Genomic DNA, 26,467 nt, shown 5'->3' with positions numbered 1-26,467 from the left:
AGTAACCATAGGTAAACCGGCTCACTACTTATTTTGTCTGGATTACTACAGGATAGCACTTGAAGTCCTGTATTGTTCATTGTCTATATTAATAACCTTATTACTCATCCTTGCCTGTCACTATTAATGGCTTACGCCGACGATCTCACGGTGCTGCTGTCGGGTAAAAATGATCGCGATTTATTGCCGCAAAGCAACCAGTTTATTTAATATTTACGCGAATTCTCTGAAAAGAATTGCTTAAAAGTAAATGCAAATAAAACAAACTGTAATTTTCCGTCCAAGGAACAAAACTATCCGAACACGCCTAAGGCCACTGCTTCGGCGTGTGTTGTAGGTGTGACATGGTCGCCGCCGCTTGCAAGCGACATGGCGTGAAGACGCCAATGTGTGCGATTTTTGAGAGAGCTGCGAATCTTTCACTATGGCAGAACATAATCGTGTGCATTTATTATCGCGGATTCTTCGTTCATGTCGATGGTTTAATTCATGACAAGCGGACAAGCTTCCGGATATGGTACGTGTCTTTGGTTGCAGCGTGCGAGCTGCAAAATTACTCCTGGCTATTTTCATGCAAACTCGTGAGGCACATGGGATTTTCTGCTGTGTCCCAAAGTCTGCTTCATAAACGCTCAGATTTTCCTTGTTCGCGAGCCGTGTTCACCAGTGAATCTTGAGTAGGCGCATGCCGCATCCCTGCTCGCGTCTGCAACGGCTGAACGGAGTCCGTTTCGCTTGCGCTAACTTCGAACCCGCGGGGGAATTTAAACTCCACGCACTAGAAACTTTCCCAAACTACACAACGCTTCAGTGTTTATCCGGAAGCGGATCGTTCACGCTACTGGCTTTCCGGTCAGTCCTCCGCACATTGCAGTGGAGCACATATTCGCCTCGGCAGGCTCTCCGGCCTGTTAATCGCTGCTGTACCAGCGGAAATCGGAAACTGACTGCGGAAATCGACTGGAAACGTCAGATGTGTCTCCAGACACTTCGTTTATGATATGGTATACTTTTGTGTTCACCGTAGTAAGATTTGGCAAAAAAAATGCATTGCAGTATATAGCTAAATCCTCTCATCTGCTGCTCCCCACATTACCTATGGCTAGAAATTTATTGGAATTTCCTAAGGAGAATGAGCGCATTTTTTGCTCTTTGCTTCCAATGATATCTCAATGCGCATGCAGAGCTGCACGATAACTCGCTGCATCCCGACAGCTCAGCCGGAAGTGACGTTCGTTGTCTGTACAGGGGCCACATACCGCGGCCGCACTCTAATCTCTCTCTCCGGGCATGATAAGAGGATAGCAGCCAGACCACGCTGCACGTGCCGATGAGACGGCACTCGGTGAACACCGCCCAGTGAGAGAACGAGTCGTCGAGATGGTGCACGGCATGGGGACCACCGGCGATGGCTCACCACCGGCCCAGCTAGGCCCCGTCGAGCTGGTGCGGTCGGTGCGCGGCGGCACGAAGGCCAAGTACGGCGGCCGGACCTTCACTCTGGAGACGGACAACGGCATACGCTACCGCTGGAGATGCGACGTACGCCCGTGCAGGTCGCGGCTCACCACCGACGCGTACGGCAAGGTACACATGGTGTACGCCTTCCGTCCCCACGACGAAGACGTCCACCTTCGAGAAGCAGCCAGGAAAAAGAGGCGCTCCGAGGCAACTTTCAAGCAGGTGGGTACGCGAGCGGTCTGGTGCTTTGTCCCTGCTCTATCTAATCAGCGTGTGTGGGTGGCCCGAGCATAACCGCTGCGCCGTTCTGCATCCTAGCGCCTCTTAATTCGTGTTCGATTTCAGCCCACGGCCTGTAAAGATACACTAACGTCGCAGCAACATACGGGCACCGCCTTGCATACGTGCCCTCTGTTGTAGTGTCGTTTTTATGGGCTAGTGCGTTGCTGGCAGCCACTTGAGTGTATCTAGGCGCTCTACGCACTGTAGCCGTGCGCGACGAACCCGGTATAGTTGCTCGTTCAGATCAACAACATCGGCATGGCGAACCCACGGATTCCTTGCTCCATGGGTTAACCGCATTACGAGCGTTGAATATCTTGCAAACAACATAGAGCCAGTGACTCCTAAAGAAAACACAACAGTCCGAGCTTTAGAGTCAGTGCCCCGAAAAAGAATAAGGGTCTTCAGAACAGAACAGTCAGTTTCGCCCTCAAGCGGCTGTGGCTTGAGACTGATCGCCTTATTTCTCTCTCTGTGCGTTAGATGGCGCCAGCGTCACATGGCCAGGGCACCTTTGGTAGGCGCCCACCCGTTACAAAGGGAAGGCTACATCATCGTCATCATCATCATCATAATGTCTGTTTTTCTTGTTTTTAGAATGAAAAGAAAAAGCTGGTTTGAGGGGAGCGTTGCATCATACGGCCATGCGGCCTGCGCTATCGCTCTTGAAGCTGCTCCTTATGACCAAGCTGCTCCCTTTCCTTTTTCCATCTCGGGCACGCCAAAGTCGGTCCCAGTGGCCTCCGAGAAAGTCTGAGAAAGCCCTGGTCAATCGAGCCTCCCTTTGGGCTGTTTTATGGGACCGGATTAATATTTTACAAGTAGGTTTCAAAATTCTAGCCTGATGCCCCTTCCTTAGGTTTTTCTATTCCATGCACTATGTTCATTTTGTATGAGCTGATGTCGGAGACCCGTTTTCCCTAGCATTTCATCCTAGAGATGAGTATCAGGGCAGGGAAGAGGGAGGATGATATTATTTCGTCAGCCTGTGGAGCTGGTGTGGATGGTCTTGAGTCCGTGCTAGGTGGCCCTTGGAGCTCCGCCTTAAGGATATGACGCGAAAGCGTTGATAGGTACATATGTGCAGAATTGGTCATTCTCCGCTTTACATCCATAGCTCGCGAGGAGTCCTCATACCGCTCCTGGCGCAGCATGCCCCGGCAGCCACACCAACGCACCGTACTAAGAACTGGTGGGGCATCTGCAACATGCAGGTGATGGTGAGTTTCGACACCATGGTTTACATAATACCCGCAGTGACATCTCTGCAGGGGGTGTTGGTGAGCAGTGCATCACCGCGGACCCGAGCGTACAGCGTATGCAAACAGACACGCAATGATAAGCTCAGCCTAGTTACGCCATCTGTTTGTCAGTACCGGAACTATTACTGCCAACAAACCGATTCTCCTCTAAGCCCTCCCCTAAATATCCCTCATAAATTCTCTTTATGTCGAAACCAATGAACCATCCTTTACAGACAGAAGAACCATGCTCACATGCACATATGTCCTGAAAATCCGTTCACTGCAGAGACATCACTGTTATCCCATAGTTCTCTGGCAAGCACGTGCGCTTGCCAGAGAACGGATCACTTCTAGACGCTTGTATACCTAGAGTCTTTGATGATTCAGACCACTCCCGGCACACTAAATCGGACGCAAGGAAATCTGCCATCTGATTACGCAAGATCATTACGATGCATTTTGAAGAAGACATAAACGCATGCTTTTTGCCTGGTTTCCCCACTGTGAACACGGAAGCCGTAGGGCTTCCGAAACGTCAGTACGTTTAATTAAACTTTGACTTGGTCAGTGACCCTGTATTTTTTATTATGCCTCCACCTGACCAAATGATGTTTCGTCGAACTCTTGACTACATAGTTACGAAGTGCACCTCCAGACAACGTTGCCTCCAGAACACTCTTCAACAGCAAACTTCAATCGATCAGACTTTCACATCCCCGCTTCGAGGATAGTTGCCAAAACTTAGAAATATTGGACACCCTTCCTGATGTCACCTCAAGGCACGACCCGCTGCCCCCATGGTAAAGCCTTCCCACTGTATTTGACTTTACATTAACACACTTTCGAAAAAAAAAAAACACCACACGAACACATATTGCAGGAATACCTGCACTTCAAGATAAATATGGGAACTGCGCCGAATTTTACTCTGACGGCACAAAAACAGCAATTACGTCGGAAGCCTGGTAGTACAAGGGAATTGGCAAAGGGCTGCCAAACTGTGCGTCCATATTTAGTGTCGGAAGTTATGAAGTCTCTGTAGCTGTAAATAACAGTAATAAAAACAGCATAATCTGCACGGATTCACTTAGCCTACTCACGACATTAAATTCTAGAAATGCAGCCGGACCATTAGTAGGAAGCATAATACACAACATAGAAAAAGCCACAATACCGGAACACACGATAAAGTTCTGCCTGTGCCGAGCCATGGTGGAATAGATGGAAATAAAATAGCCGACTTCTGTGGTGCACAAGCGCACACTCATGAAATCGAGAAAGTGAAAATGCCTCATAGAGACGATGAATTTAATACACAGTAATTTGATGGCTAAATGGCAGGAAACTTGGGACAGTAGAAACTTGGGAAGTGAATAAGAAACTACTCTGTAAAGCCCATACTTGGTGATTGGAAAACCTGTAGGCAGCAGGAACGTTTCATAGAAGTAATTTTATGTAGTCTCCGCATTGAACATACGCATCTTGCACACAACTTCCTACAAACAAAAGAAGACAAGTCCATGTGTGAAAAATGCGGAGGTGAACTTACAATAAACCACAACTTATTCTAATGCACAAAACTTGAATCAGTGAGGAAAAAAATATCTTCATTTTACAACGAACACATTCCTTTTCATCCAGCCTTGATTTTAGGTGGAGATGCGCTTGTTGATATGCCGTAGGTTTTTATCTTTTTTTAAGGGAAGCAGGTGTCCTTGAAAAGCTCTAAATTCTGACCCTGCGCCTTGCTACATACGGCGATACACTTCAGCCACTTGCCGCCGCGGTTATGGTGCTCGGTTGCTGACCCGAAAGACGCGGGTACGATCCCGGCAGTAGCATTAGAATTTCAATGGAGGCGCAATTCTCGAAGCCCGTGGACTGGGGCTATGTCAGTGCAGAACCCCAGGTGGTCGAAATTTCCGGAGCCCTTCACTACGGCGTCCCTCATAGCCTGAGTCGCTTTGGGACTTTAGGCCCCTATAAACCAAACCAAACCTCAGCCACTTTCTCATGCCTGACAAGAAGGCTGAGACTTTTATTTGATTAATTGAGCCTCGAGATCCTTGCCCAGCCAGGAATGGTCGCGGAGGTTATCTGACCTTTTTAAATACTAATAACCATTTTTAACGTTTCTTTCCTTAGTCATTACTAAGTAATACGAACGAACGTTTCAGGCCCTGTACACCACTGATGTTTTTTTAAGGCGGAAGCCTTTAATGTCTCATCGTTGTAAGGAGCAGTTGTCGACAGAAATGTCACGCTTTTCAATTGGTCGAAACGGTCGTGACGTCACAGTGCGCGAATTTCAAACGGGGTTAATTGTACTTTGGCTAGTAACCATGCAACCAATTGAAGGGATCGTATAGTGATGCTCCAAATAAGTGGGACTGAGCTTAGTTTAATGCTTAATTACCTAATTAGTCTAATTAACTTTTCTAGTCAGGCATATAAATAAAACCGAGTAGGAAATTCGTCGAACTCGGGAATCGAACCCACGTCTTCGGCGTGCGAGACGAGCATGCTATCCACTCCGCCATGCCAGCTCGATGGTTTGGAATGAACAAAGGCGCGTCTAGTGAATATGGTCTCTTCGCGCACTCTCATACTCCTCCCTTCCCTTCCGGCGAGGTTTAGGTGTACACCGAGATATGAGAGACAGATACATTTCCTTTCCTCAAAAACCAATTTACCGACGAGCGAGGCGTAGAACCGAATGGGCGATGGCGTTCTATGGACTCCCTGGCAGCGTTGCAAGACGCTGTTGCGTTCTTAGAGGTGAAGCTTTAACCACACATCAGTGACCACACTTTAGGTCAAAAAAGTGCCCCCCCCCCCCTGAATTTTGACGGAGATATGTCAGACAGTTACTGCGTAATTTCCTTTCCTCAAATACAATTTTCATTTTCTTCATTACGGGCCCTCTTTGTCTTTTTTCACTCCCACTTGCTCCCTACCTGTACGGTACGGTTCAGGTGTGCACCGAGATGACAGAGAATTACTGCGCCATTTCCTTTCCTCAAAAAGCGTTGCGTTCAAAGGGCAAGGCACTGCGCTGAACGGGTGGTGGCATTCCGTGATCTGCTTGGCAGCGCTACAACACGCTGTCGCGTTCCACTCCTAAAGGCGAAGCTTAAGCGTCATTAATTAGTAGTTAATTAATATTTAGGCATTAATCAGTAATTAACCATTAATTAGTGATTTGTCATCACTTAGTAATTAGTGCTCAATTATATGTGACGCCACCAGTGCCACAGAAGCAGCCAAAGTGGTGCGGAAAACGCTTTCGCCTCTACGCACTTTAGACAGTCAATGTGCCCCCTGAATTTTCCACATGTTTGTAAAGTTGTGCAGAAAACAACTTTCCTATACCTTAAGCTTGACGCATGATAGCCTGCTTATGCGCCACTAAACCCGACACAACACAACGTACTAAGAACATAGCAACGCATACGGAAACGGTTCTATCCTTCTCTTAAGAGAGAGAGAGAGAGACTCTTTAATGAAGAGCAGAGAATTTAGCCGGCGTTTAAAAATCGCTGGCATGCTACTCTGCGTAGGGAGGGGAATTTGGGAGATAAAGACAGAAGGAGAGCGGAGTGGAAGAGGTAAAAAAAAAACGAAGATAAAATGCGGCCATGAAATGGGTACTAAGGATGCAATGGACAAATACTGCTACCTCATTGTTTGTGATTATAATGCTCTTCTCTAGCTTCTTGAAGTAGTAACATTCCATAGTTCTACTTTTGCTATCTCTAGTTATGAAGAAGGTAGTGGTTTGAGGGACAAGGATATGGTTAGTAGTTACTTAGTGAATTATCGTCCCTCAAGCGTGCTCTTGTCCGCGGTCGCACGTGCTTGTAGTATCTGACTTTGTCCTCTCCGTGTGTGATACTTGCTGTGTGTTTGGTTGGCTCGTTGCGTGCATAAAACGCCTGTAAATATGCCAATGCCAATGCCAGCGTCCTCGTTTCTGTATCAGCCAGACCGACCTCACCTGGAACGCGTGACACCACTGGAAAGTAAATGAAATAAAAATTGGCAGTGGCTTAGCTCTAGTTAAGCTTGGATATAGAAGCTAAAGGCTGCAGTTATGCTTTGTTTGACGCCATGGCGGTCGCAGTTCGCGCACAATGCACTAGGAGCACCACGATAACGGTGTACGCAAGCGCTTTATATAGCCTTCCTTGCGCATGCTTAGTAACTGTTGTAAACACGCTGCTGCAACGAAAGGTCAATCGGTGGCGAGGAGGTGAGCGTACAGTTGTAGCGGTGGTGAGGAGGCGGCGCACATGCGCAGTAGCGCGCGGCTGCGCCGAAAGGTCAAGCGGCGGAGTCTGCGCGGCGGCGGCCACCTGCGCTGCGCGTGACGTCACTTGGTTTCGCGCATGCGCAGCTGTGGGAAATCTTGGCTCTGACGGCTCACTCGAAGCGCGGCTGTGGTGCGGGTAGTGAAGCTTTTCTCTTCAAAAACAAATTACTGTGCCAAGACGCCGATAGAGGGGAGAATTCAAAGTAAATATGCCGTACATGCTACGTCATCGCTGCTGCCCCTTTAGTGCTTACAAGTGAGGTAACGAAAAGAGTACATGAAGTTTTTTTTTTTTTTCAGTGATAACCTTCCTTATGTTGCACTCCTTGGGGTAATCTAGGCGTAGAACAGTTTAGATCGCAATTTTTTCTTTTGCAATTTTTCATTCCCACAGTTAACCTTACAACGTTTCCAACAGCATTCATTCTGCAGAAATATTTGCCGGAAAAGTTACATGTAGATTTCTCGCAGTTACTTATACTGACCTGGCGTCGCGTTGTTTCATGAACAAAGTGCGACGCCATGTTGTCCTGTCCCATGCTGGACATTTACGCAGTGCACCTTCCATGTGATTTTATCTCTGTACTTTTCTCATTATTTTTCATCCTGCATTCGCTTCTGCATGGGTCCGAGAACGGTCTGCGGTATATGTATGGAGAGGTTGAACTTTTCGTATTTATGCCGATAACGGTACGTCGAATTCCATTTTGAAATTCGGTTTTGGCGAAAAACGGTGCGTGCCCTTGTGATGACAAGCCACTGCTTGTTGTCTATTCAGCGCGAGTTGCAATCAGTCTCAACAGAAAATTAAAAAGCTCCGGAAGACTGGACTGTGGCGAGACAGTGGGATATTTGGACAATATGCCACGGTTCTACGTGTGACTTATTTTATTTACAGCTTTTGTGCGACCGCTGCCGAAGTCCGTATACGGTTGTACATTTTGAGACATTGCTCCGTTATATCAGACACACGGCGGTGCAGATTTGGAGTTGCCACCTCCACCTCAAGCTTGGTGTTCTCTCGCCGTTTTCCAGTGCGTGCAGGGACCCTGAAAAGTTTGTTACCACAGCAAGATACCATTAACGTGAAACCATGAACCGCAACGGTTCAGTGATCACGCAGACCATGTGATACGCTGCTCTCTGTCTGCTTATGAATTTCTGTTGCGACAAAGTTTCCTTTGATTTTGTGAAGTGTTCTCTGCGATCACAGTTTTGTCCATGAACGAAGCAGCTAGCTTCAACCACGTAATGGGCGCGAATTTATCAGCGTCAGATCAAGTGATTCCGACATGAAGGCAACCAGATAAAAAAGCCTTGTTCAAGTGGTTAAAGCCCGGCCTTCGTACTCGTCTTTGCATGAGCAGCGCTCTCTTTCGCAAAGTCCCAGTACGTATCTGAGAAGCTCGCGCCATGCAGCGGGGTTCCCTTTCAAAGGTCGCGTGTGCGCTCTGGTGCAGGCCGTGACAAAGATCGGCGAATTCGGCTACGTGCTGGAGAACCGGGTGGGGAGCATGCTTTTCTGGCGCTGCGAGTACGTGAGCTGCCCCGGACGGTGTCGCACCACCCCTGATCTCCGCCTGGTTGCCGGCCCATCGCACCACCTCAAGGAACTGCACGGCCAAGCAGGCCGGCCAGACACGTGCGTATAAACATAGGTGTTTGCGGGGTATTGCGAGAAGACGCGGGTGCATTCCCGTACGAACACTCCCTCTGCAGAGCCTTTCATGGTGTCACATATGCTTTCGATCCCAATTGTTTATCAACGTCAAAACGCTGACGTTTTCCGCACAAGCGGAATAAATACAGTGTACGCACACATGCACATCAGCGTTTACTTACTTACACAGAGCTATAGCGCTTATGGCTGTCGTACAGAGTATCGACCGAGCGTCGTCTCTGTTTGCTCGCTACACTGCGCAATTGCGCGTCGACAGCCGTGGCCCTTGACGGCCATTTTGCAGTGACGAATTCGTGGTGGTGCACAGTGCTGCGGCAGACGGGACACGTGATAGCTTCACGTCTGCTACAGCACACAGATAGAGACGGCGGACACATTCAGTGCTGCTTCATCATCTTTCCTTTCACTTGTCCGTCGTCTTTGTTCTGATCCCTCTTACTGAACCACACCGCATCAGTTTTTTGTTTTTGTTTACTTTCCTCCAACTTGCTGCTCGGCTCAGAGTCTCCGGAACGATAATTAAAGTATTAGACACCACATTTTTGCTTACAGGTTATTTCTTTCAAATTATACATTAGACATTATAAAAAACACGGATCAACATGCTTTCGCGTACGACAGATCAATAATTTGGAACTAACGTTGTTCTTGGCGCAGTTTAGGTTTCGCCGTCACATGGCTGTGACGTGTAAGGCGTGCTTAAGTTATGGCAGAGAGAGGGCAGGCAGGTGGTTTCTTGATACTCAAATGTGATGTTATCCATCCGGATGTCGATGCAGGCACAGTCACTCTTCCCGAGGCCCTAGGGTTTAAAGATAACAATGGTCATGTAAATAAATCTGCAGGGGAAGTTAGCAAAAAGCGATCGGAGGATTGGTAGCTGAAAAGCAGAGGCGACATAAAATTAGAAGTGTAGGAAACCGTAGTTAAAAAATATGGCTAATTTTAATGAGAATTAACAACACAGTTGAACAAAAATAAAGAAAGAAAAGCTGAGCATGGAGGCAATGGGCACCACCCCGTTTCAAAGGAAGCGCTCCTATCCGCCCATCCATCCTTCGATACACACAAAGCTAACAAGGGAGCCGAAAGCCTCACGGAGTTTGCCTTTATCTGGGCAAAGCGCATTCATCTCCGAGGAGGAAGGCCCGGTGAGGGGGAGGAGGGCGTCAAGTGGGAGCTGTGTTTGGATGGGGAGGGTGGATCTTGACAGGCATGATGGCTGCCAAAAGGGATTAGCCGGTTGACCTGCAAAAATGCGAAAGGAATACGCCAGCTCAGTAGAAAGGAATCCGGGGTGGGGAGTGGTAGCGAACATGGCATTTATAGGCTTTGTGTGCGCCAAGGGGCTTGGTATGACTGCCTGCGTTGACCTCAAAAACTAGGCGAGAGGAATTCAGCTGCATAGCAGAACGAAATACCGATGACAAAAAAAATTAAGGGCAAAAGAGAGATTGGGGGTGGGTTCGGAGAAATCAGGAAAGGAAAGGGAGGAGTGTGGAAGCCCAGGGTCCCTATACCCCTTATACCCCAGGGTACATGGTACAAGAATGATAAATTAAACAAAGAGGAAAAAAGAGGGAACGGAAGGGAGAGGGAAAAAGAGGACGGAAAGGGGCGAGTGGTTGTGGTGAAAGTAGCGATAAAGCAGCGATATGAAATACTGGGAAAACCGAGTTTTTATTTCTTTAATTCATTGTTCAATTTTGTTCGTTTTTGTTTAATTTATCATTCTACTTTTACCTCATGCCCTGCCACTCCTGCCACCATTTCCCAAGAATCTTTGGCTTTTGACTCCTTCCCCCTTCCTTTCATTTCGCGCTTTCTCCGAACCCGGTCCGTTTTCTCTTTTTCCTGTAATTTCTTGTTGTTGTTTTTTGTTCCTGGTATTTCCTTCTGCTGTGCTGCCTAATTCCTTTATCCTAGTTTTCCAGGTCAACGCAGCTGTAGTCATACCAAGCCACCTCTCACAGCTAGACACACTGCTTTTCAACCCTCCACACTCGGCACATCCGGATTCCTTTCTACTGAGTTGACCTATATCTTTTCACACTTTTTGCAGGTCAGCCAGTTAGGTGGTAGTGGTTTATTTAAAATAATAATAATAATAATAAATAAATAAATAAATAAAAAAGTGAAGCAAAAGAGTGTTGCCGGCCGCGGCAATTGCTATCTAATATCTTAAGCACCCGAGCTGCAGCCGGCGGAAACAAAAAGGAAAGGGAGAGGATAGTGAGGAGAAGTATAGAGGGGAGCGACAGCAAGAAAGGGGAGAGCTTTGTACACTATTTACAAAATACAAAAGTAATCAAGTTCGCGCCGCTTCATGCCTGGCATGCCTTCATGCCTGGACAAGATTCACTATCCCCATCTCAACACTGATCCCTCCTCCCTCTCACCGGCCCTATTTAAGCCCTTACAATTATGAACTCTTCGCCCAGACGAAGGCAAGTCTTGTCGAAAAATCGGCAAGCACCTTGATGCAAGCTTCAGTGATCCGAGACATGAAAACAACCGCAATATAACCGCCCATACATCGCTTGTTCTCCTTTTAGCTCTTGAAACAGGTTGGCTTAATCGTTATGATGAATTAGAACTACGTATCACCAATTATATCGCAATTTTTTTTTGCGCTTCACATAACTTAATACTTCTGACACGTCACAGCTAGCCATTGTTCGGTTGATGATACCGAAAAAGCTTGCCAGAAGAAATTCAATCCTAAGTTGTTTAGCGAACGTAGCTGCGAATACCACGTGGTGATCAGTGTGTTCTAATATCTAACTCACCATTTAAAATAACGATTGGTTTTTGAGCAAAGGTAAGGGCGCAGTAACTGTCTCACTTCTCGATGGACACCTCAACCACGCCGTAAGCGAGACGGATGAAGCAGGGAGTGCAAGACTCCGGAACCATTTCGACCGCCTGAGGATCTTTAACGTGCAGTGACATCGTACAGCACACTAACACCCTTTGCGTCTCGCGCCCATCGAAGCGCGGCCACCGAGGACCTGTTCATATCAGGATTAGAAAGATTACATGGAGCTAAAATTAGGTGTCTGCTCGTATAGTCCTTTAAGCTTGAATCCACTCCAAGTTGGTTACTGCTACCCACATTACATGCCGCTATGGCAAAACACATTTAATGTGCACCCCGCCGCGGTGGCCCAGTGGTTACGGCGCTCGGCTGCTGACCCGAAAGACGCGGGTTCGATCCCGGCCGCGGCGGCTGAATTTCTTGAAGGCGAAATTCTAGAGGCTCGTGTACTGCGCGTTGTCAGTGCACGTTAAAGAACCCCAGGTGGTCGAAATTTCCGGAGCCCTTCACTACGGCGTCTCTCATAGCCTCAGTCGCTTTGGGAGGTTAAACCCCAATAAACCAAACCAAACATTTAATGTGCCTCAGCATTTCTTCCGCTCAGATGCCCGCTCATAGCCGAATGTTCCACACAAACTACAAGGGGACCAGAAAAAGGCTTTTCCACATATGCGTGGAGTTAAGTACCTTTCAGTCTCATGGGACGTCGCTCAATGCCCACCACAGCACCAACGGCTCTGAAGCGCAATTCGTTAGTTTCTGCCGGGTGCTTCGTGGCTTCGCTTTGAAACGCGTTAGCGGTTCTCGGTGTTTGTTTTTAGCTGTTTGAAAAAAAAAAGCGGAGCACTGTGCACGAGTTACGCATTGTGAATGATTCCCTCTTTTCTGGCAGGGTTGGTAATCTCGGTGACTCGTCCAGCACCATGGAGCTCGATCAGCTACTCGGCCTCGAACCGCGTCGGCCAGATGCGAGCGAAGGCGTGCAAATTACCACTGGGATGATGCCTCTTCATCAGAAGGAGGGGCAGGAGAGATACCAGCACCTTATTGAGCCCAATAAGGAGAATGAAGAGCGGCTGGAACAGCAGCACGAAGACGGCACCATGAGTACTGTAACAGTCAAGCAGGAGCCCGACGCCGAGCCGGATCCACCGCCACCTTTCCGTCCGGAATCTGCAACCACGGACAAGGTCGGTGACGTCACTACCGGCAAAGATGCAGAGAGCAAGCACCGGTCGTGGGCGAGGCATCCGGTGTCTGCCAGAGGCCAAATACGTCATGGAAGTCCCACCCGTCGCGCTGACAGCCATCTCGACTGCCTGAGCCGAGAGCCAATCAAGGCTTCTCCCTTTTTTAGAGGAACCGTCTGCATTGATCTGTCCGACTCCGAAGAGGAAGACATGAACGAGACCGGGGAAAAGAAGTCAGTTGCAGGCGCCAACTTCGGCGAGACCCCCGCGATGTTGTCGTACAAGGTCGCCGACAGTGTCTTCTTCGACCGGAGTCATGTAATACCGAGCAGCGGCCGCCACGTGCGTCCCGCAGAGGTGTTGAAGATGACCTGCTGCGGCAAGTGCGACAGTAACGAGAGGGACGTGCGAGCTGGCGTCCTAGACCAGATGCGCCGCCTCATTGACGCCGAGACGAATCTGGTCAGAGAAAGGATACAAACTGAAGTTCTTCGCGGAAGTCTACTCAGGCGCCGCCTTGATGACTTCTTCGTGAAGAAAGAACGAGTCTAGCCTGAGCTGTATAGGCTATAGCGACCAGGTCGCTTCAGCCCTGAATGCATGCTGCACCGTCACAGGAAGAAGGAATACCTTGCAACGAAGCGAAGCTCGCGCTCGGCATTGACCCCGTGCACCGGAAGTGCTGAGAGGAAGTCTTCTAAAGCAATAAAGTTGCAACATATGGAGTTGTCGTAATGCATCCTCTTTAATATCACCGTGTCAGTCCAGTTCGGATCCGGCGGCCGGGCTAACGGTATCATACACATCACACAAATCACACAAAAGCATTCTGCACCGAAACTTGATAGGCCCAAAAGGGACAATAAAACTTTTCACGACAAGCCAGTTCAGATATTTGCTCACTGCTCAACTTGGAACCAACCCGCCGCGGTATCTCAAGTAGCTGTGCTGGCCGTGCTCTTTGGCTGCTCAGCCTAAGTTCGCGGGACCGAATCTCGACCGCGCCGGCGTCGCATTTTGATGAAGGCGAAACTGAGGAACGGTCGTGTACTATGTGATCTCAGTGCACATGAAAGGAGACCAGGGGGTTGAAATTAATCCGGAGCCCTCAACTATGGCGTCTCTCAGTCTATATGTGCAAATGTGAGTCGTTAAAGCCCAATTACCACCACTTTTCGCCTGCTGCGCAATCGCCTAGCTAATGAAGGAAAGTGAGCACAGCTACAGGATGACAAGCGTTCGCCCGAATTACTCGAGGAGTGTTAGCGTAGCTCGTATATACAAATTTAGGAGACCGCGACTGGTAGCGTGCTTTTACCGACCACAACGCGTCGATCGCTACAACAGAATACGAAATAAAGTTCGACACACACGCTTCAGCATCGGTATGTTTACTTGCAGTAAGGGACTGATCACTCACGTGACATCCACCTTAGCGTAACAATACGGCTTCAAAGTAAACCTATAGAGCTTCCAAATAAACCCGTAGTTGAAGAACAATTCGTTCTGGTCACGGCGCACCGATCAACACAGGAAATTTCATCCCAGGCTTTGTACAACGTCTTGTCCAGCGCTAGATAGCGAGGAAGCCCTCCGGAGCTGCCGGAGGACTGTTTTTCTCCTTTAATCACTAGTTATGAAGAGTCAAATGAACGAGGCGGGTTCCCGGCGGGGGTTTGTGGGTGCCCTTTCCGGTGAGTCGAAAAAAAATGGCTGTGGTTCATCCCAGCTGAAGCAGTTGCGCCCCCGGGGACTGGTTCTAGGGGTGGCGGACAGACTTCCGTATACCAAAAAAATAAACAACGGTTTTTATTTGTATTTTACTTCTACAACAGTTGTGCGCTATGTTATTGAAAAATAATTAGCGAACGATACATATGTTTACCATAACTCATGCTTTGAATGTTAACGCTTACGTGAGCAATATTCATTTCGATAGTGGGAGAAAAGTGGTCGTCTGCTAAGATATCCCGCCATGGCGTGTCCAGGAAAGTCAAAGCCCCTGCCCGGACATTTCACGAGCGGGGTTAGCGGCCTTCATTACTCAGTTCGCGGAAGGGGCTTTGTCCCGCCCTCGGTACCCTCCGACAAAGCAGCTGGTCAGCGCTCCTTGTCAAGCCAACAGAAGGGATGATCCCCTCGCTGGCGTCTCTGTGTCCCCTTGTGGGGTAAAGACATGAATGAGTGGCTCCTTGCCGCCCCAATGAGGTTGATGTCCACAGGTCAATGACACCGCCGTCGTCGCCGCGTCGGTACCAAGGCAAGACAGCGGTTGGGGAACAGCAGGACCACGATGCCTAGACTATCACTACGAATTGTACTCGTGTATCTACCAACCTGTAGAACGTAGAAGAATTCTGCGAAATGAGACAGCCGCTAACACGAAAAGACCTGTGACTGAACGCTCTCGATTGAAAATTTCCGCACATAAGGTGTGGCACTGCTGACGTGCTGTACCATGGAACTGGTTTAGCACCGCGCTAGCACCAGCAGCACTTTTTCAGGATTGATGCCGTGAATCAGCTTTGTCGTTTCTAAGCTAACATGGGTGCTGATGGTGACACTAGCCCCAAAGGGCTTCCGGTACCGATGACGCTGCCTTGTGAAAACGTTTGCGCCGATGCAGACAACGGGTGTGACGCAGCGATTGAATAAGTGCTGGCGCAGACGATATGTGTCGCCTTGGTTTGGAAAAGGCAGCCCGACAAACAAAGCAAATCGGGCAGTGTTTGATACGGTGCAGGTGACGCGCCAGCTCTCAGTGCTTATCTTCAAACCGGAAGTCTTAAAACCAAACTGGCCAGTCCATCTGGATACATTGGGGACACGTCACGCCCGAAAAAAGTTAGCCCTTGCAATCGCACAAAAGACGCAGATTGCGTCAGCGCATGCACACACTGCTTACTACACAGCGCCCGTGTCATCTTCTTTTTGGTTGGTCCTTTGTCTGTTTTTAGCTGGTCTTTGATATTGCCTACCTAGATAATTTGTTTAACGTTTCAAAACGTTTTGATCTGCTACCTGATACCTTCGCATTTGTTTTTAACGCTTCTTATCTATTGCTCCGCTTGTAATAGATCTTCGGTTGCTAGTAGCGCTCGTGTTGTCTCTTCTGTACAGACGCCTCCAATATTTTTACGTTTCAGCATTGTGTTAATTACTTCGTAATTGTATGTGTCAAGCACTCATTTCTCTTTTCAAGCTGGTTGCCCTGCTACCAAAAAAAACCGTCTCGTTACTTGCGCTAACTTTCGTAAGAGCTTGGAAATATTTGCAGGTTATGGCATGTTTGTTTCTTTTATTGTTTTTTCCTGGCCACATTTTATCTGCTTCTGTAGGGCTGAATTCTTCAGCCATATCTCTGTGTGTGTTACTAACGAAACTTTCCTAGGTGGACAAGATAAATTGTTTCCGAGATCTACTTGTGATTGGGCGACTAGGCTCGTACCGGCGGAAAGGTCCGATGAAGTGACTTGCAGTCTGCCTGGCGCCCGCTCGCATTCCACGGCTGGCCTCAGAAAAGCAGCCCCTGAATTTGGCTTGCCGGCTCACGCACTAAAAAAAAAAAGAAAAAAAGGTGAAATTTTGTCGCAGCTGTGCTCTGCGATGCACATTCCTAAGTTGGGTAAAAAACGCCTCCTTGTAACTGAGAAAAAGAGTAGAGTGGGCCCTGCGGACGCTTTTCTTCTCCCCGCGCGAGGTAAAGGCGCGGCGTCTACACCGAACACTTCCCTCTCTCTGCTTTCTTGTATTGTACTCTGGACAACGAACCGGACCTGTCCCCCGCTCCGGAATAAAGAGGATTGACTCAGGGCAGCGGGGCACAAGGGGAGGAGTGAAAGGCCTTGTTCCCCCGCCACCTGCTACTTCGCCCTACCGTTCCCTGGACCTCATTCCGAGAAGGAGTCGCCCCTCCCCACTTGACGATTCGGTACGCTTCTCCGTAACACCCCTTCCCTCCTTTCCCGCCGAAGCCTTCGTGCGTTTATCTCCACATCAGTGTTTGTGCTTCGGGCTCCGGAGACTCCTGGAGAGTGACGAGGACGGCGACGCACGTGAAACCAGCGCAGTCACATTCCGCTGAGCGACTCGGTTGCTCGTACTCGTGCCTTCGGCCCTCGGCGCCATGAGAATCCAGACAGTGCTCGTCGTTTTTGTCGTCTTGCTTCTAGGATTTTTCGACGCTGCTTTTGGGAGTGAGTACCCTTTTTTCGCCTTTCTTTTGCGCTCATGTATTATCAAGTCGCTTCACTGATATAGCTGCGATACCGATGAGCTATCACAGCATGTGATACGGGCCTTTTCCGTATCGTGAGTAGGATTCTTGCGTTAACGAGCGCGCGCTCTCATTCTACTCTGGCCAGTCAGTGAGCAAGCGAACACAGCACGCTCACTTTTTGTCTTCCTAACGTGGTATGTTATGCTTTTAAGCCGTAACAAGGTTTTTGCCGAGTGTCTCTGCTCGTGCGATACCATCGGCCACAAACAGTTATCGCGCTAAACACGCACATAGCCAGGCAGACAGCGCTAAAACCAGCAAACCGGGTAGCGTGCGCAGTTATCGCATTCTCGCCTTCGTACGGGAAAACGACAGTTATGTAAGCGACTGCAGCTCAGTATTGGCTGGAGTTATCAATTAGTTCTCAGTGTATCATACGTGTACATCAGACTATAAATGAAATATATAATCGGCTGTTCAGTGTGGAAGCTTTGGCGCAACTGACGTTTCGTGTCCGACATGTTGAGCTGCCACCGCGGCCCCTTCTGGACCATTCCTTTCAAACGTGCCAATTTTGCACCGGCTAGTGTCTGTACACGTGTGTACTATTAGGTTTTCGTAACTTTTTATTTACTACGTTACATAAATTCGTGACTTTCTGACGCGACGCATTGCAGGTTCCACCTGTAATGGTCTGGCTGATGCCAAAGTAGCATGTCGAGCCATTTGTTCGCTGTAGCTTGAATGCATTTTGTCCGCACACTCCAGTAAGAGTGCTGATGCTCTATCATAGTCTGATAATTCTACATCTTGTAATATTTAATGCGGCGGTTATTATAGAAATTGTGGGGTACGTGAGCCCACTCACTCATAGCGCCACTTGGGCTATGAGTGGGATGTTCGGTTTAAGCCGAAAAATGTGGATGAAAGTACGCCGGAATCTATTTTTCAATATTCGATTTTAGCTGAAAGAGGAGGCTCTTTCTGGTACAAATGCTACAGTTAGCTGGCTGTTCAGTACCAGTCACAGTAGGTAACAGAAGAAAATTCGGAAGGTTTTCGAAATGACCATGTGACAGGAGTAGAAGTCTTTTTTTTTTTTTGTTCAATAGCCTGTTCACTACTACATATTCTTCTTACGTATTCCCTTAGAGTCCCCTTTAACTGTTCCTACCTTCCATCATCTACAATCACCTTTTTGCTATTTTTCTCTGTTTTCTGTTGTGCACAATTCTGTTTTCTTTTAGCCATCCCCTTCTAGGACGCTTTATTTTTGTTTGTTTTAATAAGTCTCATAATAGTAAAGTAAACAAAACTATATGTAAGGATATATAAACGTAATAAGCAACCGTCAATGTTACACCATGCATAGCGGGGCGGAAAACGGTCATATTTTGCCTTACGCAGCGATTATTAAGTGGTTGGTCCATCGCTGCCTCCAGCACGTACAGTATGCGCCATAGTTAGAGGGAACACGGCAACGCATGGTCGCCGCGCTTCTACAAGCGCGCCCCTCGACAGCCGGCGAGAATGGGCTTACTGCACGTGTGCATTTGCGGTCGATTTTCGTCAGATGGCGCCGGCAGCGTTTCGCGAAACGCGGCAGCCACGCGTTACTGTGTTTCTTTTAAGTATGACACATACTGTACGCGTACTCAAACCAGAGCATGAAAACCGATCCTCCAGTTACGCTTTTACATGACGTTCCGATCATTTGGCTCCAACATTCTTACTTTTAATACGTTCGTACGGTTTACATCATCAAGGACAGCTCTCAACACTGCAATTCGTATGTTAGTTACTGGTTCACGAGCTCGCCGTGCTCAAATTACGCAACGATTACTCTACGCCACCTTTGGCCGTAGATAGGCACCACATATTTTACCGAAAAAGTAAAATGAGAATTCATCAGTTCAAAATAATGTTCGCCGAAAAGCACAGAAAATGGAAGTTCTAAATGAATACCAAGACAGTTGGCATTAATTGGTAGGAAGAAATTGCCAAGAAAAGAAATAAAGGTCGGAAGCCTAGCCATGAGGGACTTCGCAGCGAAAGGTTTCGTATTCATTTCAACCGCGATATCACGTCGCGTTAAAATATCCCAGGTGGTCGAAATTATTCGGAGCCCTCCACTACGGCGTCCCTCTTACCTCATGGGCCAATTGGGGACGGTAAAGCCGAAATTTTTAAATAATAACCATTCTATTTAAGATTAAACAACAAAAAACAGCCTATCTGTGTGAAGGGATGCAGTTATGGAGTGCAGAAGGTCTACGTGCTGGATAAAGGGCTACAGGCACGCCATGGGCGTTTTTAGAGTCACATTCATTTCCTGCAACAGGAATTTGAAACACATCATTCTTACAGCCATCCAGGTCCACCATGCGCTCACTGAATTGAGATTACACGCTGCTTTTCAATGCTATCGTGGATCGAGCAAAAGTGTCATTGGGTACCTTTTTTCATAAAACCGGAATTTTTGCAGGTGACAGTGATAATGCGCCGACCACCTTCTCGCGCGGCAATATGTCGAAGCTCGATGAAGGCGAAATTCTAGAAGCCCGTGCACGTAAAAGCAGTACACGTGAAAGAACCCGAGGTGGTCGAAATTTCCGGAGCCTTTCACTACGGCGTCCCTCGTAGCCTGAGTCGCTTTGGGACGTTAAACCGCCATAAACCAAACCAAATAGAGTCGGCCCTCAACCGAGGCATATGATGTGAGAAAGATATCTTGCAGGCATAAGAGTTGCTTCCCTTCGTACGGCTGCTCTAGCGCGAGGTGAAGTATTGCGACAGCAGGCGTTGCAAGTGGGAACTGGGTATCGGCACCGGCATTAATACGGCTGCCATGCGCGTCGGCCGTAGCCAGGTGTAATCCGAAGACGAGAAATTCGAATTGATAGAATTTGGAAAAGTCTTGCTAGCAAGGGTCTCGAGTTTATCCAAGGCGGCGGGACCCTCTAAGGAGTTTATCCGAAGCAAATATGCGCAACAGGGCGTCAAGGTTACGTCAAGCCATCGCTATAGCACATCTGATTTGCGGAATACCGCACCAGCAAGTTATAGCATAGCGCGATCTACTTCAGCAGATGGCCTACTTCAGCAGAGCGCAGATGGCCACGAGGGGCCCAGCTGCCAGCGGCGTTTGAAGGTGTAAAACCAGGACGTCATGGCAATTGGTCCATGGCATTGGATGAACGGTGTCCTTTGAGGGGATTTGACTCTCTATTCTTGAGCTGTACGTAACATTAGTTCGTTTCCGCTGAGCTAAAACGGCATTCAGATATTCAACCGCAGTTCCCGCCTTTCCTAAGCTGACTGCAAGCGTTCCTTTTGTTACGGGGTTTGGAAAACAGCGGTCAATGACGCAACATATATTTGCCAGGCTCTGACATTGAGGGCTTGACGTACTCTTGATCCGGTATCTGTATATGCAGCACACAGATTTAACACGAAATACCTGATGGCTATGCCATGAGTTTCTTACGCTTGATGTTGATGTTTCCCTTGAAATGTTTCCCCAGTTTCTATCCGCTTTGCGCGCTTGGGCCGCTCCGTAAAGTAGTTCAAAGCGGCCTGCTACAATGTGTCCTATTCGACGAATAATTTCACGACGGTCGGTCAGCAACTGTTCCTCTGCGAGCGGTTTCGTATACATGTAAGCAATACAAAATGTGAACACGCGAGCGTACGGCTTCATAGGCCAGTTGTGCGCTTGTGGCTGTTCCAAGTAGTGGAGTCCCTGCGTGCCGGTGTGTCATGGGAAAGCAGAACGGCTTTATTCACCGGAACGGTTTTTCGATGCGCACTACCATTTTATAAAACTGGAAGCAATCCCCATATCGTACATACAACGAGGTGTGCCTTCAGCATTTAGAAGAGCTATATACTCGCTGCCGGCCCGTATCGGCGCAGACTCGCGCGTTCCCTTTCATATCGTGCGCACCTGTACATCAGCTGTAACTTTCACCAAATTGCGTGGGTTCAGACTGTTGACAGCTGTCAGACTTCAGGAAAATTTGCATATGCTGTCCACACGCGGCCTAGTTAAACACTAATTTTAAACAGTGGTAAAGCGCACACAGGGTAAAAATACTGCGGAAGAACATGGGGTGAGCGCTTATCCTTTCACAACGGTGTTTGTCCTGTTGGTGCGCTAACCCCCTAGCCCGCTGTGCTAACCGGCCCGCTTCTTGCCGCGCAGTGGACGAACTCCTGGGCCTGCTGCACGACCAGGTGGACTCGGCCACCAGCATGATGCGCGCCTTCCTGGCCGTCTTCGTGGGCGCCTTCACCATCAACGCGTGCGCCGTGGTGTTCATCGTGTTCGGCGACGGCCGCTCGCGGCGGTTCCTCTTTCCCCTGGTGCTGGTGTACGCGGCGCTGTACCTGGTCTTCTGCGGGCTCGCCTACCTCTTCCTGGGCCTCAGCGGCACCGTCGCCGGCCGCGTGCGAACGCTGGGCGCGCTCGTCGACAGCGTGTCGCTGACCGACGTCTCAGACTCGGCCTTTTCCTACATCAAGGTAGGCCGGTGTTTCAATTTTGTGCCGCTTGAGACATGTCAGTGCACGTTAATGAACCCCGGGTGGTCGAAATTTCCGGAGCCCTCCACTACGGCGTCCCTCATAGCCTTAGTCGCTTTGGGACGTTAAACCCCATAAACCAAACCAGCCAAGCAAATGGCTATAAATCCCTGTTATTGTGCTCAATGACTGAAAGGTTAGAAAACTTGCAATTTATTAAAAAAATTATTTTTTGGCAAACTTAAAGACTTGGGATTTTCTTCCAAGTGTAGCTGGGGTTCATTTTGGGGGAAAAACACAGCGCACTCCTAAGACGAAGAAAGACAAGACGATACAGCGCTGTATCGTCTTGTCTTTCTTCGTCTGTCTTAGGAGTGCGCTGTTTTTCCCCAAGATGAACTACCAACTAGCCCGCTCTTCCACTCTTGTAAGCTGCGGTGAAGGAAATGTGTTGGACGTAAAATGGAGTGAAGTACTTGTTTTTTTTTTTTTTTGCGCATGCATGTAGTATGTGATTTAGTGTATGCTAGTCTCCACGCGCTTCGCATACGGGGTTGTCCTATTTTGTGCGCATGAAGCTCTGTGCGAGGTGCGTGTATCAAGTACGAAGACTGCAGACAATTACTTGTAAAACGTCCTTGGTGTCACTATATCTTTCATTCTCCGAAATCGGGTTTCACACAGGTGGAGTTCGTTGTGTGCTTCCTTATCCTATGTGACCTAGCATTTACGTTTCAGTTTGCACTGATGTTAATTTAATTAGCATCAAATAAACATCCTGTTTTAATCCTTCCTCAAGGTGCAAGAGCCCGAGTGCCGGCTTCGTTTCGTGTGCGAGGTCTCCGAGAAGGCCATCGAGAGGGACCACATGTTCGCGCTCGTGCTGCGCGTCGTCAGCGTGATGGGCAGCGCCGGAGGTCCCTACGTGGAGGCCGTGCTCGGGGGTCTCAGCGGACGCGGGTGCCACCTGCTGTTCTCCGAGTGTGCCTACTCGCCGCTGCGAAGATCCTTGCCTTTCGTTGACTAGCGGATGTGCTCTCTAACCATTATATTTATGCGCAATAAACGAACCCCAGTGTTGTATATTCTACGATGCGTGTACATTGTTCATCTCTATGGGGGAACTCCCCGAAGGTGAAGCGTGTCCAAACACGGATACAATTCGTATTCCAATAAACGCAGCTATACGGCTGCGCTCGGGTGTATGCTAGTGATCATCATTCCTATGTAGCCGTATTCTGAGTCGCAGATAATTAGGCGAGCGCGATTTTGTAAGGAACGCCACACCCCATGTCATAGCATAAAGAGATCGGGATTAACATGTCATTAAATTTTTTCTAGCTGAAAACTTGCCAAGCATTCACTTTTTTTGTATTATCATTAGCAGGACTTTCAAGGCGTCGACAAATATAGTGTGTTATTATTATTAACCGCAGTTCGATCATACCAGCTGCGAATATATCCAAGGGGCTCATGTATCGGAATTTGCGCACTCTGATTGGCTATGTATTGAAAGTTGGCCGATTGTCGCGCCACTCACGACATTTAGAACTGTTCAGGGCTGCTCATAACATGGATGTCGTGAGAATAAAGGTTTCAGGGTGGTGCCGGCATTTATTAACTTCAAGGAAGCAACCACAGGTGATGGTAGGATTTAGGTTCGTCATCATAAACAACGGCCTGATTACGCCCACTGCAGGGCAAAGGCGCCTCTTTTATCTCCAATCAACCCTATCCTTTGTGACATAATGACTTAAAGGTAGCGTATATTAAGTTTTGAGGGTTCGTTTTTTTTTTTCAGCAGTAAGAAAAGCTTGCTTTCTAGGTTAGATTCCGCAATTGTTTTTTTTTTTTATTTAAAGGATGTAGAAAATTTTTACCAAGTGTTTTTATGTATCCTGGTGCTGGAAACCATGATCAGTGAAGTTTTCAGTTGCTAGCATCGAGCAGTTAAGACTGTCTTAAAGAACCAACGGGGAACATTAATGATGATAAAAGAAAAGTTAATAGCAAAAAAAAAATACAAGCCTGCTGACGGAATATCTGCGGATATATTCATTGTTACAGTAACATCTCACAAAAGGTGAAAAAAAATTGCAATCACACAGACACACTATTTCCAGTTGAAAAATGTTTTGGTCCAGAACTGTTGGGTGTGAACAACTAATATAAATCTCAGCCGCCAGACAGTAATAAGAATTGGTGGTATAGAGTAGCGCCCATTGTAGTTTCCACATCAACACGGCATAAGGATATACGCCTCGTAGAAGAAAGCTTGAGCAGAACTGCGCTGTCACTTCATCCAAAAACTCAAAATGCAGTGGCGCTATCTAGATACAAAAGCTAACAAGCGTATGGTCGACGATGCAAAGGCAGCGCGGCTTTTCATCTTAAAGCACAATGGAGAGAGTGTAAACTATTATAAAACATGAACGCTCCTGAAAGAAAGACACTGCACACTTAACACAATTAAGCGATATTTTACCGAGATGCGGTCACGAGGTGGGTGACACCGATAATTGCGAGTTTCACCGCAAGATGTCTTTTTAAGCAATTTTCAATGTCAGATTGTAAACCCCCGTTTCTTCGACATTAGAGTATTTCATTTCCGCCATAATATCATGACACGTTTTGGACAGTGGTAGGTCCCTTTAATGTTCGGCGCAAATTCTGCTACATAATAGCCTCAAGAACATACTTCATACGCGTGGACTCTAGTTGTCCGAAACTACCACGTCTAACACTGCTGCTATCTCCCACAGTCTAGTGCTAGAGTGGTGACTAAAGTTTGTTGTGGCATCGCCGGTTAGAGAAAAAATGGAACTTTTAAGAGCTGCATCAGTGGCGTGCACTGCAGGGCCTAAGTGGAACATGCAGCCGGTGTAGTTTGTGAAACCTGCCTGTCCCGTGGGAACTCCTATATAGGCCAGAGCAGACGATGTGTCAACGACGGCGCGAGAATGACCTGTCGTTAAAAAGCAAGGACATCACGCATTTGCCCGGGCGTTGCATGGTACGTTTGCATGAGCCTCGACTTCATGCACGAGATCATAATTCCAGGCGAATCAAGGATACGACTGCGCGTGAGCTTGTGCAAGCGCTTCGCATAAAAAGAAAAGGCGCAGCTTGCATCGCAGATACCTTTGTCACCTTGTTCTGAAGCGAATAATTTTTTTATATATTTTGTTTTAAGTACTGACTAAGGCTCAGATTCAGAATAACTTTATTATTTCAACCGGCACGCAGGCCTCCGGGAGAGGAGCAGGGGGTTTATTTACTAACTAGACTAACACTTAAATTTAAGCGATGCTGCAGCTTCTAAAGTACTGAGATCACAATGCGAATGAGTTTGAGAATATCAGGTGTCAGATATGAACCACTTCATTTGTTTAATTATTTCAGTACCCAGTGAGCATTCAAGGTAGGGCCAATGTAAAGAGAAAAATAAAATTAAACAAAAATACAATAGCACATTTCAAACAGCAGAAGCAACCCGATTTTACATTTATATTCTGTACATTATTGTTGACGAGGCACTCATCGATGGCCGTCTCAGAAGATGGCACGTATTTGATGCAAGCAATGGAAGCTGGAACGCTGTTCCACTGTGACAGTTTTGGGCAAGAAGAAGTAAAAAAAAAAAAAAATTATTTGAATGATTCAGAAATAACTGCCACCGTTGACACCAGAAGGCACAGAAGGTGCAACCAGCGAAAATATACGCAGGACAAAACTGAGAAGGCACACACACAACACAGTGGGACTTATTCCGATGAAGAAAACAACATTCTTTTGTTTTTTCTGCGCAAGCGCACTTTCAGGTCAAGGTGAAGGAAATACATTTACGATGATAAAATCTGAAGGATTGCTAATGCATGTCTGCTTATTATTTTAGTGCCTAAGCCGTAATCCTATGGGTCCCAACCCCGAGCAGAATCGTCCGTTGTTGCGTTGTCTGCCCGGCTAGCGCGAGCTCTCCGTCCCGCGGCAATGCCAGCTCATCGTCGTCTTCTACCTAGCAAAAATCTGTGCTTTCGCACTTATTCGAATGCAGTAAGCATTCTGTGCAGTTTTATGACTAAAAACGCTTCCAGCAGGCCACGCTCACGTCTCACGGGGCGCTGCAAGCAGCCGTCTCGACTAGACGCACTTTCGTATCGCTCCGACCTTTTGAAGCTTTTTGGCCCGGGAACGTTTTTGTGCTAGGCTCCCAAAAATAGATGGATCACCACCATCGTGTTCCTCGCCACCTGTGGACAACTATTTCAACGCTTCCGCCTCGGAGGCTACCCCCGGAAACCATCCGGATACATAGGATACGCCTGCCGCCGACGCCGCCAACATGGCTCCCGGGCAGTGTTTTCGAGACGCAGCCAGAACATCGCTCCGCAGCGGCGCAGATAACGCAGCGCAATCTATATCGCTGTGCTCGCGACCGACGCAAGCATGACTGATGACGAATCCAACCAAGTGGTTGCGGCGATACCTTCTCCAGTCCCTTCTCTGTTCTGTGCAGGCACTGACAACATGCCTGGAAATGGCCCTTCTCAGGTAGGATCTTGCACTTTTCCATTTTCGAAATTTCCTAAGCTGCCTAGGATGGGGTTCGGCACTTCTAAGATTAGCTCAAGAAAACGCTCGCTTTGTGAGCAAACGGCACGGCGTAAAACTTGGCCGCTCGAAGACAGCTAAAAATGCTCGCCACGCGGATGCGTATTTTCGATCGCGGGGCTCTG

At 48.0% G+C, this 26,467-nt stretch overlaps 4 protein-coding genes across 6 annotated transcripts in view; all 4 read left to right on the top strand.

Annotated features, from left to right (window-relative positions):
* The window catches only part of LOC149359169 (uncharacterized), a 34,893-nt gene extending 33,501 nt beyond the window's left edge, over positions 1-1,392 (top strand). For both annotated transcript variants that reach the window (XM_089571413.1, XM_089571412.1), the window contains exon 4: positions 1,249-1,392. In XM_089571413.1, the coding sequence (XP_089427539.1) occupies positions 1,249-1,294 (46 nt within the window). In that variant the 3' untranslated portion in view covers positions 1,295-1,392. The remainder of the gene's footprint in view (positions 1-1,248) is intronic.
* LOC149359168 (uncharacterized) lies at positions 1,381-13,713 on the top strand. The gene is made up of 3 exons (XM_089571414.1): positions 1,381-1,683; positions 8,760-8,941; positions 12,691-13,713. Exons 1-3 carry the CDS (start codon positions 1,381-1,383, stop codon positions 13,538-13,540), a joined length of 1,335 nt encoding a protein of 444 aa, XP_089427540.1. The 3' UTR covers positions 13,541-13,713.
* A 112-nt stretch (positions 13,714-13,825) lies between these two features.
* On the top strand, positions 13,826-22,795 carry LOC149359167 (uncharacterized). Its single transcript, XM_089571416.1, has 3 exons — positions 13,826-17,184; positions 21,412-21,731; positions 22,531-22,795. Exons 1-3 carry the CDS (start codon positions 17,115-17,117, stop codon positions 22,756-22,758), a joined length of 618 nt encoding a protein of 205 aa, XP_089427542.1. The 5' UTR covers positions 13,826-17,114; the 3' UTR covers positions 22,759-22,795.
* Positions 22,796-26,222: 3,427 nt separating this feature from the next.
* Positions 26,223-26,467, top strand: part of LOC149359165 (uncharacterized) — an 80,319-nt gene continuing 80,074 nt past the window's right edge. Inside the window, exon 1 of one of the 2 annotated variants that reach the window (XM_089568987.1) lies at positions 26,223-26,282. Coding sequence is in view for 1 of the 2 variants with exons in the window: in XM_089568986.1 (XP_089425112.1) it covers positions 26,269-26,282 (14 nt within the window). In the remaining variant the exon portion in view is untranslated. The remainder of the gene's footprint in view (positions 26,283-26,467) is intronic. The other variant, XM_089568986.1, reaches the window with a different exon arrangement.

Source organism: Amblyomma mixtum, chromosome 2 (assembly GCF_055824585.1).
Source record: "Amblyomma mixtum isolate Tamu chromosome 2, ASM5582458v1, whole genome shotgun sequence".
In the NCBI taxonomy this organism is placed as follows: domain Eukaryota; kingdom Metazoa; phylum Arthropoda; class Arachnida; order Ixodida; family Ixodidae; genus Amblyomma; species Amblyomma mixtum.
The sequence above is the reverse complement of the archived record's forward strand: the minus strand, read 5'-3'. Positions and strand labels throughout refer to the sequence as shown.

Coding starts and splice junctions, on each gene's coding strand:
- LOC149359168 (XM_089571414.1), top strand. CDS start 1,381: ATGGTGCACGGCATGGGGACCACCGGCGATGGCTCACCACCGGCCCAG. Junction 1,684..8,759: donor CCGAGGCAACTTTCAAGCAG/GTGGGTACGCGA, acceptor GCTCTGGTGCAG/GCCGTGACAAAGATCGGCGA. Junction 8,942..12,690: donor CAAGCAGGCCGGCCAGACAC/GTGCGTATAAAC, acceptor CTTTTCTGGCAG/GGTTGGTAATCTCGGTGACT.
- LOC149359167 (XM_089571416.1), top strand. CDS start 17,115: ATGAGAATCCAGACAGTGCTCGTCGTTTTTGTCGTCTTGCTTCTAGGA. Junction 17,185..21,411: donor TTTCGACGCTGCTTTTGGGA/GTGAGTACCCTT, acceptor CTTGCCGCGCAG/TGGACGAACTCCTGGGCCTG. Junction 21,732..22,530: donor CGGCCTTTTCCTACATCAAG/GTAGGCCGGTGT, acceptor TCCTTCCTCAAG/GTGCAAGAGCCCGAGTGCCG.